General features: G+C 37.9%; 1 protein-coding gene across 27 annotated transcripts in view; it reads right to left on the minus strand.

The window, feature by feature from the left end:
• Positions 1-17,862, minus strand: part of plekha7b (pleckstrin homology domain containing A7b) — a 104,472-nt gene that overhangs the window by 13,372 nt on the left and 73,238 nt on the right. For 13 of the 27 annotated variants that reach the window (XM_089129603.1, XM_039656730.2, XM_039656724.2 and 10 more), the window contains 16 exons: positions 16,554-16,637; positions 16,179-16,304; positions 13,536-13,652; positions 11,980-12,048; positions 11,120-11,200; positions 10,365-10,514; positions 10,148-10,249; positions 8,636-8,801; positions 8,346-8,506; positions 8,072-8,263; positions 7,885-7,987; positions 6,616-6,707; positions 5,672-5,887; positions 3,810-3,992; positions 3,049-3,182; positions 2,424-2,566 (listed from right to left, as the gene is read on the minus strand). In XM_089129603.1, coding sequence (XP_088985729.1) covers positions 2,424-2,566; positions 3,049-3,182; positions 3,810-3,992; positions 5,672-5,887; positions 6,616-6,707; positions 7,885-7,987; positions 8,072-8,263; positions 8,346-8,506; positions 8,636-8,801; positions 10,148-10,249; positions 10,365-10,514; positions 11,120-11,200; positions 11,980-12,048; positions 13,536-13,652; positions 16,179-16,304; positions 16,554-16,637 — 2,119 coding nt within the window. The remainder of the gene's footprint in view (positions 1-2,423; positions 2,567-3,048; positions 3,183-3,809; positions 3,993-5,671; positions 5,888-6,615; positions 6,708-7,884; positions 7,988-8,071; positions 8,264-8,345; positions 8,507-8,635; positions 8,802-10,147; positions 10,250-10,364; positions 10,515-11,119; positions 11,201-11,979; positions 12,049-13,535; positions 13,653-16,178; positions 16,305-16,553; positions 16,638-17,862) is intronic. The other 14 variants (XM_089129616.1, XM_039656762.2, XM_089129611.1 and 11 more) reach the window with 9 other exon arrangements.

The raw sequence follows: 17,862 nt of genomic DNA on the forward strand, positions 1-17,862 counted from the left end.
ATGAAATCCCAAGTGCTCATAGGCACTAACTCCTCCTTTTGGTTCCAAGTTAGAAATAAAGTCATATAGGTTTGAAACGATATTAGGGTGAGTACATTTACATGTTTGGCAAATTATTCCTTTAACCAAGGTAGTCTACCAGCTTTAACCAGGTTGACCTTGGCCCCTCTAGCTGGTAGCCCACCATTGGACCAGTTGGTAGCAGTTTTAGCAAAAAATGTTGATAGAACAGACATGACATAAAACAATGTTGCAAAGAGGGTTAGTGGAACCAGGCGATGTCACAAGCCAACACGTGTTGCGCTCACGTGTTGCACTACAATATGCTAAGAGAATGCATTGTAAATATGAAAAGTTGAGAAAACTTGAGGCAACCAGCTTCAGGACTTTGAGTACTCAACTTATGAAAAATGATTGTATCAACTTAAAGTTGGCCAAACAATATAATACGTTTTGTAAATTCAAAATGAATAATGTGTTTTCTTGTGGATCCCAAGTTTTACATTACATTAAGCTGATCATTAATATTACACAAGTAGTTTGTTGTGTCAGTTTGATGAGCAAACTGAAAAGGTTATACTCCTATACTATACAGGGTTATATACACCGAAACAAGTCGTACTCATTGAAATGGAAGAAACTTCAAAATAATTAAAAACACCAAATAAAGCTAAAGCAACTATTATTTCTGAAAAAACCAACATTTTTGGTATCACATATTTTGACTAAAAACACAATCATTCAAGTGCATCATCAGTGATCAAACTGAGCATGCTCAGCAGCCAGTTAACTGGACTCTCACAACCAAACATGACATTGTAAGTTCTGTGTCACTTTTTCTACATTCATTAGTTCATTAAACTTTTAAAGATACACTATGCATCTCTTTTAGTTTATTCTTAGCTAAAAACACTTAGTTCTTTCAAAAATATTTGTGCTCATTAATGTATATTTACTTCGTTCAAGTAATAAAGTATTCTCGTGAGTGTATAATATGCCATTGAAAATACATACGGGTACGGGGTTCTAATGTCGGTCGCCATGTTGCCCCTCCATCTTGAAAGTACATTAGCCAAAGAGGGACATACAATTCAATACATTAATTCAAGCTTCACCTTTCGCATTTAAGTTTGAGTTAACACTCATGGACGAGGTCTAACTGGAAGCCATGTTAATCTTGGACTACATTGGCCACCGTAGGAGTTAAAACGAAATCGGAATTGAGAGGAACAGAAACTAATATTCACTGGACGGTCATATACCTTTTCACCACTAGATGGGGAAAAAAAAACACACAGTGTAGCTTTAAAATAAAGTTTGTCTCAAAAATAAAGTGTTTTAAGGCCACAGCTCTGAGTACTTTAGACTTTACTCAAAATAAACGAACAATGATGTGCAGAAGTTGATCAAAACCCAGACCTGCCTTCACAGACGAGGAATTCTGACACATTCTCCAATGATAATTGTTGACTACGCCATACCGCCTTACACATTATGATCCATCACGTCAGGACGAATTGACTGCAAATCTATGTGACTAAGAGAGACAGGCTGCTCTCTGTCTGAAGGTTAGACCTGGGAGAGTGAGTGAGGCCTCTGTAAGAACTAAAGATGAAACGATGGTGTGCTTTTATGCCATTTCAGAAAGATGTTCAAAGTGCTGCCACGGGATGCAGAGTGAACAAGCCCCAGTGCATATTCAACTGGGTCATTGATCGGCTCGGAAAAAATGGCCTCATCAAGAGATTCCTCCCAGCCTGAAAGATCCGACATGTCTCCCAATTAGCAAGCATCTTTACTCGTCAGATCTGCGCTAATAAGGAATAATGTTCAGTTATTAACGTGGCGGTTGATAGGCTTGGCTTTGCTCTTTCTTCTTCCTCATCACGCCTGCATTACCGATGTTTTGAAACGGGGTGGACCGTTTCTCAGAGCGTTCACGGTTATTCCGTAACTTGTCAGAGTGACGGTTTAGGAAGTTGTATTGGCACTGTCAGATTAGAATTACAAATAACTGTTTCTGAAGGGTTTTCTTCACATTTACCTTGATCTTTTCAGAGTATTTGAACTGTCAAGGTGTACTGCAGACCATTTCTGAATTGAATCTATTCAAATGGAGCTCTGGCAGTCATACAAGTGTGAAATGATTGTATGGTTTTAAGGGCTTCTCATTCATCTTCCTTAGCCTATCTTAACACACACACACACACACACACACTGTGTACTCCCTGTCCTTGTACTTGCCATTTAACATGATTTGTGCTTTTCACTGTAAGTAATTACTGCTAAAAACATAAATGTACAGTCTGTGATTTTGACTAATGAATGCCATGTAAAATACAGAGTGTGTTTGCATACAAGATACAAGTAATTTGAGGAGATCCATTCTCTGTGCAGAACAGTAATCCTCCTGGTTAGTTTACCTGCCACTTGTTTGCTCTTGAGTGAGGCCTCTGATGCTAAGGCATAGGACATGGTGATGATCCTCTCCTGCTCTTGTAGAGCAGAGTCTATGTCTGGAAGCACTGGCTTGTCTACTGCCGCTGGAGGAGGTATATTCTGAACACTTATGTACACACAGACACACACACAAAAAAAAAAACAGGTACACCAGAATGAACTCAAATTCAGAATGAATTTTTCTCAGCATCAGCAAGGATTGAATTGATCAAAAGGCACAGTAAAGATATGCATAAGATTACTATTTAAAATAAATACAGTCCTTTTGAGTTTTCTATTCATCAATGAATCGTAAAAAAAAAAAAAAAATCACACAAAAATATTAAGCAGCACAAGTGTTTTACACACTGATAATAAAAAATAAGTTGTAAGGAACACTATATCGAGCCTAACATTTAGTTTAAACTTAAAATCCTTTGTTTTACTTGAGTTTTCCCCTATTAAATGTAGTCATGCAGCAGCTCTTTTGCCACTCAGTCCAGCTGAGGGGGCGTGTTCCAGCAGGAAAGTGACGTCAATGCATACCATCTATATAACGTCAAGAAAACATCTATAAAGATGACTGTGTTAAATGAGACTGATCAGTACCTAGACTTAGCCAGGATGCTCTTGATTCGTTCCACTTTACGATGCCGGGCCTCCATCTCCTGAGGGCTGAGGGGCTCTTCGGGATCCATGTCCACATAGCGCTCGGGGATGGCCACCTTTTGAGGCTTTGACAGCTATACAGGCATTGAAACCAAACATTCACCATCAATCACTTTAATCTGAAATCTTTTGTCCATACTTTTATTTGTAATATTTTCTTTACTTTATTCATTTTTCAAAAAACACCTAACTTTATGTATAATATGAAACTGTAAAAGGCTAAAATAATGAAACTTTAACATTCAAGTGTACTTTGCAACGATTACTGAGATTGCCCTTTAATTAAAGTCAGGATAGTTCAACAAAAAATTCTGCAGTACTTCGTAGCATTTATTCATTTAGCTGACGCTTTTATTCAAAGCGACTTACAATTGCTATATACTGTATATGTTTGGAACAAGATACAGAGGATGCACACTGCCGAGCCGATGGGTGGAGCTTGACCTTCAAACCACACCCAAATTCTACCCATTACCCTATCGTTAAACATAACTCCAGCCATTAGGTCCATGGAGGTGGAGCTGGACATCATGCGGCTCTGCAGTGAGCACCACTTGCATTTTAACGGACTCAACATTCACTTTTTGTACATACAACACAAGTGCATGGTTAAACAAGAGCATTTTCTGATTCACACAAGGAGGAAATCATGTCAGAATTGTCATTTTTAGGGGATTTCTCCTTATAGTAGACATAGTTACCTCTTTGCTGAGGTCCAACTGGTAGTCCAGAGGCTCAAGATCCAACTCTCTCATTGGTGTGCTACTCAGGGTAAGCCATTCGTCTGAGTGAGAGCGCTCTCTCTCTTTGTGTTCGACTGGTCTCTCCTCACCCTGCACGGCCCGCTCCAGTAGCTGCAAATCAAAGTCTTGCTCTCTTCTCCACTGAAGGCACACAAACACACAGAGCCCTGAATCTAGACCTTACACACATCCAACAAAAAAACTCAAGAGTTCTTAACTATGGAGAAAGGATTTTTCTCTGAACCTTAGACACTATTAAAGCTAAAATGACCTTTGTGCTCCACATATCAGTTTACATCCAACATTCATTCTTTACATGAAAAGTTTAAAGAGGGGGGCCCTGAACAAAAACAACACACAAAACTTGGTTTAAACTGCAACCATGAGCATAATTATGTTGTCCCAGTGCGCTCCTGTACCTCTGTACCATGTAAAAGTGATTGCGTCTGAAGTGTCACATGTTCAAGCTCTCAAACCGTAGCGCACAACACTCCTGCAGACCAAGAAAAAATGCAATAAAAAGCTCCATCTGCGACTTCATTTACATGCTTCATTCCCAGGCTTTATTGTGCTTACTGGAAAGAAAATAAATCAGTGTGTCGTGAAATAAACTGCGGTTTAACATTCACAGTTGACAGAAAAAGAACAATTACCTCCTTTTGCTTTTTTACTAGCAAAGTGTTTATTTTCCTGTGCAAAAATCTACAAAAAACACAAGAGGAAATTGCTGTGCAATTGATTTTCTCTTTGCAAATTATGCTACAATTCGCCGTTATATTATTATGATGACCATACAAGTGATTAAAAACATGTTCAGTAAGTAGTACAATTATAAACAACTCATTCATATAATCACCCAGGCCAATACATTTTGGTAAAACAAGGAGTAAAATTATAAAATTATTACAAAAATAAAACAACAAAAGCCAGGGTAAGTTAAACCAGCTCTGGTTTTGTTAAATTAAATTATATATTTCTTTTAAATCAAAAAAACAAAATACGATCATTTATTCTGTACAAAGAAGGCCATAACTTGCCTCAAGTCAGACCCAAATTGCATGAAAAAATATATATTTTGCGGGTTTGGGAAGAGTTGTTATTAGAAAGCCGGATGTGAAAAGGGAAATTTGATGAAATTAGTATAAAACAAAAAAAAATTTATGAGTGAGGTAAGCACAATATAGTCTGGTTTCACACTTTAGTTATGCTATAATTATTATGGCTGAGTGATGAACTGCTAAAAGGCTTGAGAGCTTGTTGTGCTTGAAATGTAGTTTAGTATACGAGTCCACTAATACAGCAGACATTGTTTCCCATAACTTTGAGCATTGAGTTATTGTTATAGAGGTTAAAAGAGCATTTTGATGTTAGTGCTACCTTTGGCCTTTTCATACACACCCCAAGTAAAAGCACACTACTTTGATTCACAAGTCCAGATTAACTGCTCCTTTGAGATCCACATCCCAAGTTTAAAATTAAACACTCATATGAGTCATTAAAACATTTTGAACCTGTAATGAGAGTCAATAGCACATCATCTTTCATTTTTAATCCTCTAAACACATTAGTCCATCTCTTTCCTTGGCAAATAGTATAACTCCCATCTGTCCTTATTCTGTCCCAAAATCTCTCCCGTCTCCTTCAGTAACACCTCCCACAAACCCACGTAACTGCGTCAGACACAACTAGGGTAAAATGCTGATCGCATTAACGCAAAATCTTACAGTTCTCCATCAAAACAGTGTAAAAAGCTGAATGTACATTTATGTCAGGGTGATAATCCTCTCTGGAAGAAAACATATCATTGTGCTCTAACGTACTGATCCCAGGTCTGCAGACACGGGTCTGGATGCAGAGGAGGAGGAGCGAGATGTGGAGGACTGCCGCTCGCCCTGGCTGAGCGTTCTCTTGCGCTCCCGTACGAGAGCCTTTTGGTGACGCTTCATCCTCTCCAACTGCTCTTCGGCGCTCATGCGTCCGCGCTGCTGCACGATCTCCCCAGAGTACAGCCGCTCCAAGGCACTCTTTGGTCTCTCCTAGGAGACACCAGAGGATGTGTTAATAATGCTGAAAGCAAACGGACCAAAGCAACAGCGGGGAGAGAAACATGCATCACTGTTTCCTCAAAAATATTAAACAGCGTTTTCAATATTGATAATATGAAATGTTTATTGAGCAGCAAATCAGCATATTAGAATGATTTCTGAAGGATCATGTTACTGAAAATTCAGCTTCGCCATCGCAAGCAGTAGTAAAAATTGGTAATAAATTGTAATGTTTCAGAATATTATTGTTTCTACTGTGTTTTTGATCAAATCAATGCAGCCTTGGTGAATAAAACAAACTCCTTTCCTTTCAAACAAAACTTTTTAACAAAAGTGTATATTTAATCACAATGTATTATATACTGTATTTTGGAGACAGTTTAATTGACTTTGTATGATGTGTTGTTAATAATGTGTGAACAGTCAGTCAGAAAGGGAGAGTGAGAAAAAAAAAAAGTAAATAAATCAATCATTTTCTGCATGAATCCATCCGGATTGGAGACATGCACCGTGTTCACAGTCTGAATGGCAACACTACGGCAGTAAACTCATTCGTAAAGTACAGTCTGGCTCAAGCCCACACTGGCTGCTTTTATTTCATGTGCTCAGCAGTTTTTACTTCTGCTGCATCTAATCAACATGCCAAAGCAAACTATGAGAGACCCTTTATGTCTATCTGCCTCTCAATAGACACTTTCAGGACTTGTTTGGCTTCCTACCTTCAAGCTTGTGGTGGTGAGTCCTCTTCTAAGGGTGACGAACGATGAAATGTTTGATGACTGGTTCAGTCTTGAAGATGAGCTAGTCAAACCTAACAGAAGTTGGACTGGATTAGACAAATCTTTCAGACCATCTCAAATTCTGAGCTGAGAGATCATACTTTTTTTAACATCAAACATCACTGACCACGAGTAACCCGAGTCTTCACATTTACATTCACACTTGGTACGCAATTAGGCAAGCGTGTTTCTCTTTAGCTATGGGCACTTTTGTCGCTGTGGATACTATTAAAGCACAATTGTTTTTAGTAGTTTTAATTTGCCTGCTAACAATGTCCAACAGAATTCAAAAGTTTGGGGTTGGTAATATTTTTAATATAAAAAAAATGCTTTTACTGTATGTTCTCCCAGGCTGCATTTATTTGGTCAAAAATAAAATAAAAAAGGTAGCATTGGGATATATTAGAGCAAATTAAGGTAACTATTTTCTATTTTTAAATGTAATGTTATTCCTGTGATGGCAAAGTGTCTCATGATCCTTCAAAAATCATTCTAATATGCTGATTTGATGCTAAAGAAACATTTCTTATTATTATTATCAATGTTGGAAAAACGTTGTGCTGCTTAATATTTTTGTGGATTATTTTGGAAACATTATACAAATGATTCTTTGATAAACAGAGAGTTCAAAAGAGCATTTGTTTGAAATAGAAATGATTTGAAATCAATTTAATGCATCCTTACTGTATAAAAGTACTAATATCTTTAAAAAAGATATCTTACTAACCCCAAACTTCTGAAAGGTAGTATCGCTGCATCAAAGGAAAATTCTATAATATTTTTTTCGGAAAGTCATGCACATTTTCACCTCAATATAATTTCTCATCACATCTCAAATTATATATTGTGTTTAACAGCATTCTTTGAAGAAAATGATGGTGGTGGAAATTATATTGGCTCTATCACTGTTCATAATGTTAAGACCAAGTTCACATTTACAGGATCTTATGTAGCCTAAACGCATTCATTAATATTTCCACACTTGCCGAATTTGTTGAAATTCTCCCAATGGGAATTATGGAAGATGGGAAGCACCTGCACTGGCTATAAAGCAAATATACATTATAATTAATTAGTAGTTAATAATTATTAATATTAATTGCGGATTGTTTTCACATCACCAATGACCTGTACTATGGTTTACATGAACCAAACCTCACATTCCCTTTTCAGCGAGTGTGGTAACCTTGTGAACAGGTCTGTGTATACCTCTGTTTGGTAGAGTTTGGTAGCCACTGTCACGGCTCAAGCCCCCAATTTGTCCACCAACTGCCAGCAGTTCAGGCTCACTGAGGAATGCCCGGATCTCAACCTACAGTCCCACAAGAATAGAGCTCAGAACTATAATAACATTTAACCACTAACACCAATGCGTTCGCCATTAAGTGTCACAAACCTTATGATCTCCGTTAGTGTACTGCCCGATCTCACGGTCACGTTTCCGCTCATCAGACTGTCGTTTCAGGCCCCGGACTGATGTGTGGCGGATGACGGAGGTCTCTTTGGGGAGAGGGGGCACAGCTGGGGGGTGTTCATCTGGGCTGTAGAGGTGAGGCAGGGGGGGTCTGGGTGGAGCATCTTCCTCAAGCTGCATATGTAAACATAAGCATCCATAAATAAAGACAAATAGACAAAAATAGCATCTTGATTACCTAGTTTCACTCACTCACCCGTTTTTGCTTGTGGGCTGGGTTTGAGAGCTGCAGGGGCTGCTGGGTAGTCTGCACCGGGCTGAGATGGGGACTGGACTGAGCAGCTTTCAGTTCACCCATGGATGGAGTGAAGAGTGAAGGCACTGCGGACAATGACGCCGAAGGTACGAGCTTCCTCTCTGGGACACGCAAATATCCCAAACGTCGACATCACAAAGCAAAAAAAACAACAACAAAAAACACATGTATGATTATCAGTAGCATTTGTTCACAGTAAGATGAACTGTGGTGATGTTTGACCTCAGTACCTCGGTCTGTGCTCCAGTGCATGGGAGTGACGGCAGGCAGGGGCCCGCTCTCACCTGGATTAAGCACAGAGTCAATGGTCACTCTGTAGTTGGCTTTGCTGGAGCTCAGGCCTGCAAGCACGTCCTCGATCCGCCACAGCTCCTTCCTTAGCTGAGATTTCTCCTGCTGCACAGTAGCACAGAGCACAATCCAACAATTAAACAGAATAAACGGAATAAAAGAGTAAATATAAGCCTCAAACAGGACAGAATAGAATACAAGTGTGCATACTTCTGTACATAATTATATGCATTACATTTATTTAAATAATAAAACTGAATTTATTATTTGATATGCAAATTTACACACAAATTAAGCTTATCTGAACAGAAAAATGCACATATATATGCACACACATATATATATATATATATATATACACTGTATATATATATAAAACAATGATGTCATAATCAGAATATATAAATGCTATATGCATATACTATTGAAAATGAGTGTCTTTCAGTATTCAGATCATATAATATAAAAACATAATATATAATATAATATAATATAATATAATATAATATAGGTAACACTTTACAATAAGGTTCATTAGTTAACATTAGTTAACTACATTAGTTAACATGTATTAAGAACGAACAATACTTATTCAGCATTGATTAATCTTAGTTAATATTAATTCCAACATTTACTAATACATTATTAAAATCAAAGGTTGTATTAGTTAACATTAGTTAATGCGCTGTGAACTAACATGAACGCACAATGAACAGCTGTATTTATATTAACTAACATTAACAAAGATTAATAAACACTGTAACTAATGCATTGCTCATCGTTAGTTAATGCATTTACTAATGTTAACTAATGAACCTTATTGTAAAGTGTTACCATAATATATTTTCAACAGAAACAGATGAAAAATCTAAATGAACCAACAGCTTAAAAATGTAATATATGATATGATAGAATAGAATTAGAATAGAATAGAATATATTTCTCACTGCTGTGATCACTGTTAAAAAAAATATGACCCTGAGGGCTTGTCTTTGATTTTCTAAGAGGCAAATTTAGAGCTCAAAGGGCCACTGAAGAAAAGATAGGATTTTCTCTTATTTGTATTTTCAGAAGAAGCCATAATTTATTGACTCGCTCTCACACAAACACTTGAGAAATCAATAATCTTACACACGGTATGCCTTGTTCTTAAGACTCTATCACGCTGATCAAAAACTAACATTAGATCTTCACTCCGCCTATGAGAGCTCCATATCTCTTTCATTACTTTGTTCTTTCTCTATCAATTACCGGACTGAGAGGTGCATGCTGAATAGAAAAGGAGACACGGTTTAACATCTTTTGATACATTTTGCTCAAACAGTATTGATACTTTAGTTTGGAAGCATGCATTAAAGGGATAAAAGTTGAAATACAATACAACCTCTGTCCTTCATTTACATTTTGAAAAGAGTTAAATCAGCCTGGTGTCATGTTCCTCTGGGTCTGACCTGAGAGAGAGCACTGTGGGTCATCTGGTCTTGAAGGACTGAACGCAGTCTGTCCACATCTCTCTCTAAGAGGTTGTATTCTGCCCAAGCGTTCTCCATCTCCTGTTTAACACAGAACAGAAGCAAGCCTCAATACTATTGCAATAAGCTGCAATTAGTATTGCATTGATATTCTTGAGTCTTTTGTCAGTGTATGGACACAGGTATGCGTCCTCACCGTGGACACCTGTGAGATGTCTGCCCTGATGTGGACTACATCCTCCCGTAACAGCTTCTGCTGATAGGCGATCTTCTCTGCATGGGCGGGCTGGTCCTGGTACTGTTCCATCTGCTGATGGGAAACATCCAGAACTGACTCGAGCTTGTCCTAGATAAGAAGTGAAACGGCAGGTGATGCAGATAAAGAAGTTACTGTAGAAAGAACTAGCAGTAGGGACCCGAAACATCAGGTTGGACACTAGGACACTGTGATTAATGAATTTGAAAACATTTCATTTAGGTCAAAATTTGCTTAAAGTAGTAACATTTACAATTAGACCTAAAACCTGGTTATTTAATATGGCTGAATCAATCTGAGGTTATAACAGCATAGGTCATTTTAAAGGCTTAGATCAAGTAGAAATAGATCTTAGTTAACAATTGTTAACAATACTGTTATATTTTTTAAAAGGTTTTTCAATCAAGTCACTTTTCGCTCAATATTCCTTAATATATTAATGGAAACCATGACATTTTGTTTCTTTCAAGAATAGAAAGTTCAAAAGAACAGCATAGAAATATCCAACTTTTGTAACATTATTTTGTAATAAATATTATAAATGTATTTACTTTAATGTATACATTTGTATTTTAATAAAAGTATACATTTCTTAAAAACAAAATCTTACTGGCCTGAAACTTTTGAACGGTAGTGTATAAAGTTGATATTGTGTAACACAACTGACTATCCAGAATTTAGATGAGAAAAAGCACCTTATCTTCTTTGAGTGTGCGTATACTGGCCTCCAGCTCCTGTAGGATCTTGTCTTGCTCACATAACCTACTAAGCTTAACCTGGGGAGACAATCACAAACAGCAATCTGAACTGAATCCATTAAAGTATACAAACATATCAAAAAGAGGGCCGACGGAAAACATTCTTCCGCTATTCCATATTCAACATTTTCCACTATTGAAGATATTCATTAGCATAAACTCCAAGCACCCAAGACAATTTTGGTGTCATTATTTGCAGAAACAAACAGCATTTTCTCAGTGAAAAATGGGTTATGGGGTACGTGCGCGCGTGCGAGAGAGACGGAAGCTGCAGAAGTGTCTTGTTTACGGTCTTCTTCACACTGCCTGTTTATTCTCCACTCTGTTTATCATTCCCTCCAATTAATTATTAAGCTGTTATTATTTTACCGCCATATACTGTTGTTTTAACAACATTAAATATTCATCACACGGATAAATCCACCAACAAAATTCGTATAAATTGTTAAACTGAAACAATGTTAATGATGAAAAGCCAGGACTTCCAGATTATTTATCTCCAATAAACTGAAAAACAGCGAGAGCACTGGAATACAAAAATCAAACTGAAAAATTTACAAGCCCAAAGTATAAAACTCCCATTGCATGTATTTTTCCCTTTAAATTGAGCATTGAATATAAAAAACCCTCGTCAATAATTTCAATTTCTCCACGACACCGAGAGAGCTTGCTTCTCCCCACAGCGCGTACAAATTCAGGCTAGAGTAACAGCATTTTGTGAGACGCAAACAGAGAGAACCAAAGGGGAGGCAATGATCAGAAAGTGGGCATTAAAAAAAAGAAAGAAGAGAACTTACATCTATGTCACTTTCAGCTATTTTAACAGGCCGAGGTGGTCGATCTTTAAGAGAGTCGCGTCCAGTTACCTGTTGACAAAATGCAAAAGCTCATACACTTTCACCATCATCAAGACTATGTTGGCTGTAAGGTTGCATCGATCAAGCAACCAACAAGACTGCACATTCTATTGACAAAATGTTGCTGAAATCATGTAAACAAACTGTGCCGTGGCAAACCAAAAGAACAAGGCCGTAAAATCTCAAGATGAACAAAACGAACAAAATAAGCATAACAAAACAAACCAACACTGTTTTTGGAAGCTATGAGATGTGTTTACGAAGAAATAGCAAACTGGGGTATTTGGGGAGAGCCGCAACGATCCACCCAAAGCGCTGTTCTGTCTTTGGCAAAGTATCAATACTTTCATCGGCAGTGAACTTGACATGAACTCATGTGGGAGTGAATCATTTAGTGATAAACAAGGGTTAGCTAAAGGATACTGCATAAGTAAGAGCAGCTGTCAGTAAACATTCACTCATTAACAGAAAACCTCAAACTCTGCTTAATGTTTGTACTGAAATAATTCACATATTGGTCACAATTGCAATGCAATCTCTATGACAAACCCTCATCAGTGCAGTATTGATATTTTACCAAAAGAACAACAAAACAAAAAAAGCACATGCATATGAGTATGACTCTACAGATCATGTGCAATGCACACAACGATGGTCACATTTTGTGCACACGCCATCCTTACATTCAAACAGAACGCACTGTGTACCGAATAGATGAGAGGTTCAATACTTTTCATCTGTTTGAAATGAAGATAAAAAAGGGTTTCTGTGAACTGTAGGTATAAATTTAGGCATACATTGGAAATATACATTTGAAATGATCAATTAAAGCACTCCACTTCAAAGAGGGTCGGAAAAGTCAGTGACCATAAAGGTTGTGACAAGCGGAGAGACTCTATATAAGATATATAAAGGCTACTAGGGCTGCACGGTATATTGAATTGATCAAAATATTGCATATGTTCAAATCGTGATTTGCATATTGCAATGGCTTTATGAAAAATCTGGTGCATTTACAATGTGCATTACAATGTTATGATGAACTATATGCATTTCTCCATTGACTTTCTGATGATCAAACCCTTTCTAATGGATACAATTATTGACTACAGGAGGACTTAAAATTGCACACATCACATAATAGCATTATTTAACAAGTTACTGTACATCACATTTTTCTTCAATATCGTGCAGCCCTAAATGCGACTGATGCCACTGCACATACTGTACAGAAGGAAAGACAATTCAGAGTCAGATTCTAGCGTTCATCTGGCCTTCAATTGACAAACTCTCCTCCTGGACTCTTAACATTTGCAGACATCACTAGTCACTACATCCATGCATCCGCCAAGACTTTTATTGCTAAATTGCAGCATAAAATCAGATTTTAGCAATAAAAGCTTAAAATGACGCATTGCTCCACTCTCCACATCCTTCAGGGTTAAAGAGCAGAGCAGCCGTTACGGAGAATAAGGAAGGGGAATAAGAGTTTATGCCTTGAGGAGAGAGGGAGAAGATGGGTGGAGGAAGAAGGTGAAGGCAGGTCCACTAAAGCCCACCTTCAGGTCTAGATACTCCAGGTCCTTCTTCAGCTGGATGTAAGTGTCATCTGCCTTTAAGTGGGAAATGAAGAAAGAGGTCACATGACTCATGGCTTAGAGTGTGAGACTGATTTAAAATGCTGATACATAATAACTCAAGAGCATGTTATGGGTGATTGACCCTTTTTTTATTCCTATAATGACAACAAGCATCTTCAATTTGTTCTCAGGTTGATGCACTGTTGAAGGTGTGCCATAAGTTTATTGAATAAACAAATGATTTGTTTCTTCACTTTAAAGGTCTATACTTACTTAAAGGCAGGGTAGGTAGAAATTTTCTAAAAAACTTTTTCCCAAATTTGTTTGAACTGTCTATGTATACAAATAGACCCCTTTTCAGTTGGTAAACATGATGTTATTTTGTGGGCGGAGCTTAGGTGGAGGCAGAACGATCCCTCTGGCCGCTTCACTAACGCTAGTTAGCAAGTATTGTTAGCTTGTTTTTTTAACAATGACTGGAGAAAATCCGATTTTATCTTAATGTGGAAGGTCACTCAGTGTCCAGGACCGCGATTGTTATTTCCAAAAGTTATATTTAATGGACGGAACCAGATTGGCCGACACACGCTCACTCAATGCAAGGACGATCTGACAGGATAACGTTACGTTACCTCGGTTGAGTGGCCTGACTTCCTTCTACACCTACCTTATGGAGAAACCGATCGTAAAGAGAAACTGAGGGCATATAAATCTTTAGATGCCTATATGGTCCTGTACAAGACTTGTGTGTACGAACCGCAGCTCTGCCGAGCCAGCGCCGAGACGACGACAATGTAAAGAGTGACATTACAGTGCGATTTCAATGATGTGAATATTTTCTAGAAATAAGCATATTCATTTTTCATCAATTTTTGCACCAAACAACACAACAAGATGGCATTTTATAATAGTAACAATAATTTATTCTGTACCCGAATCTGTGCTGGTTTGTATTGGTCACCTCCAGTTTTGACTTTGTTTTGCCTCCAGCTAGATCCGTGACGTAACTGTGACGTCGGCGCAAAAGTCTATACATAATTAAAATGTAAGTACTCTGAAAAAGAAAGTAGACAAATCGAGTGTATTCCTCTCAGTGCTGCAATAAACACAGCTTATTATTTCCAACCGGGACGAAAGAAATGATTGGCTGGGCGACTGTCACTCTCCCTCGCTACAATGGCTACCAGCACTGCTGCGTAAGAGCAGCCTACATGCACGCACACGTTTGCTCGAGGAGTGAAGGAAGCTAGGGAGAATTACATTTATGGCAGAGAAAGAGCAATCAAAATTCCCAGTTACCTGCGTATACAGTCAGCGAAGGAAAACCAGGCAAAAAAGGAAAACAGTATTTGAAAAGGCTATGACCAAAAAGCCTTTGGATAAAGCAAGAAGTCAGACAAGAATCAATATCGGCGGGGCTTTTCAGCCATGGCGACAACTGACCACCAGGGGCTGCAAAGTTAACGCCAACAGTGCTTTCGTGGAAGCTCTTACATGTAAAACACCGTATATTTTATTAATCTTACATGAAATTCACCTTCATCACAGTGTAACTGATGGTAACAGGAAAACATGTTTCAATGCAACCTGTTTTTAGTTTAGATGTTACTAGCTCGTTACCGAATCAAACTCAATATATTTTAAACTTTACCATTACCAGTATTGATATGCTAGCTTGATAGTGAGTATTATCAACCATGTTAGTTGTTTATATTAGTAATGATAAAGTTAGGCATTTTTTATTACATGTGATTCTGAAATGATGTCACTACATGCACTGCTCCTCTTCGCAGCGCTGGCGTCCTCCAGCTGAGCGCGGTCGGTTTGTATACTTTCTTTTTCAGAGTACTCACATTTTAATTATGTATTGGTAAATATAGACACTTTAAACTATTTTTTTTTTAGAAAATTTCTACCTACCCCACCTTTAAAGCATGAATTTATGTGAAGACGTGATTTAAGAAAACATGAAATGGACCCCTTTTAAACAGAGTGCAAAAATCTGTGCGCAGTAAAGCATTTTATAACAATGCTGTAAATGTTGTAGAATACTAGTTAAGTTTTAATGTGCGACCCTGCAACCGACAGAGATCTAGAGTATGTTTATACTAATTTCTGAGTACCTTTCTGACACATTTCACATATAAAATTCCATATACACAAGTAAACCAGTGATGTTTTTTATATTTTCTGTTCATGGCAACATTCAATCATGTGAATGCAGGCAAGTCAACAAGCAACATGCTGTTAACATCTGAAAAGCAATCTGAGGATCCAAAATACAAGAGAGGAAGAAACTACAAAAAAAGTCCCCAAAAAAAAGCAAAATGCAGAGGAAAGGTTCTTCAAAAACACTAAACAGGCTGTTATGTCAAATTGTGCAGCCCAAGCTGTAACGCTCTACCGCAGACTCCATGCTAACGGAGAGCTAACACCAAACAAACGCAACCACAACTAGAACCAACAGCGCACAACTTTAAAGATGAGCACAGAATGGGGGTTAAGGAAAGGGGGGTATGATATGCTCAGGGTGGGTTGAGGGGGAAATGACCCTCTAACCTGCAAAATGGGGCCTGAGAGGCCGTTGTGCTGGTTCTGCAGGTGTGTGAATGTGTCGCTGTGCACGCTGGCCATCTTGGCCTGGTGTCTCCTGAGCTGGATGAGCAGCAGGGTCAACTCCTCCGGCTGCAGGACAGCGGGGAGACGGGAAAGAAAGCACTTCAGGAGGTGACCACCAGGGCAGCGGTGAGATGTTGTGAAATTTGGCCAATAGGAGTGGCGAAATGTAACTGCCAGGCTACAACGGCATATCTCAGATCACTTTCTCAAAGCTAGAAAGCAAAACGCTCCTCGTGGCCGAAATGTAATCTACCACGCACATCTTCCGTTTCCCTATGTTTCCAAGATCTGTTCTGTTCTTTATGGAAGTCTTACCGTTTTTCCATGAAGACTTGGTGCACTGACTGTGTGTGTGATGTAGCCCATCATCGGCATGGATCTCCTTTCTATTTGCGAGGTCTGCAGAGACACAAAATTATACAGAATGGTGGAATTGATCATGACAATGAAGAAATTCACAGTCCTCTAATTTGAGAGTCCTACTACTCTCAAATTCTCACTTTTAGTTATGTATACTCTACATTTTTGAAGACAAGTAAAAGTGTGCTCAGTAGAGCACATTTTATTCATTCATCTGTTTCTTTTAGTTAAGAAAGTGTGTGCTTGATTTCAAATGTGCCACAGGGCTTTGAGGGTTTGACAGTTTTGCTTAACATACAAAATTCTTCATCTAGGCCCATCATAGCACCTCAAAAAGGACACAAACAACAAGAGATTTAATTAACTACACATAAATTATCTCCAACCTGCTTCCTTAAAATAACATTTGTTTGCTACCAGCAGAGTAGCACTGTAGACTCTGTTTCCAATGTGAATCCCACGGCACTGCATTTTTGCTGTATAATAGGTTTTTTATTTAAATACAAGATCAGAAGAAAGAGACCACTGCTGAAGCGGTTTATTGGGTGCTTTGCTTAGCCTTTGGCGAATCTTATCAGCTAAACAGTCTAGTGATCCACCGTGGAGGTCCATAAAACCCCTCTACGAAACACGCTTTAGTCTTTAAGATGCATCTATATAGAGAGGCTTCTGCAGCTGGGTAATTGACATCACAAGTCGAGCAGTGACACCAGTGTCTTTCTGTGTGATATAGTTAGTTTATCTGAAACTACGTTTGGAAAACATCATTTCTAATTCTTCTCTAATTGTGTACATGCAGTACTTACTCCATATTATTGAGAGATTACGATTCTGTACGTTCAAATATATATATTTTTTTAATTTTTTTTTATTAATATTAAAATACTTGGGGGGGTTACACTGGAGAAACTATTTCAACTTGTGTGATGCTAGGGCAAAAAAAAAGTGATTAAAATGGTTAAAACTTGAAATGGTCACCAAGCTACACCACCAAAATAAGCACTTTCCATATTAAATTTGATGTATACATTTTATGTACAATACTTTTCAAAAGTTTGGGGTTGGTAAGTCTCTCTTGCTTACCAAGGCTGCATTTATTTCATCAAAAATACAGTAAGAACAGAAACATTTTGAAATATTTATTTAATTTAAGTCAATCGTTTTCTATTTTGATATATTTTAATATATAATTTATTCTCGTGATGGCAAAGCTGAATTGTCAACATCATTACTCCGGTCTTTATTTTCTTATTTTCTCTTTACT

This window comes from Pimephales promelas, chromosome 1, assembly GCF_988280905.1.
Source record: "Pimephales promelas chromosome 1, fPimPro1.hap1.1, whole genome shotgun sequence".
NCBI lineage: Eukaryota > Metazoa > Chordata > Actinopteri > Cypriniformes > Leuciscidae > Pimephales > Pimephales promelas.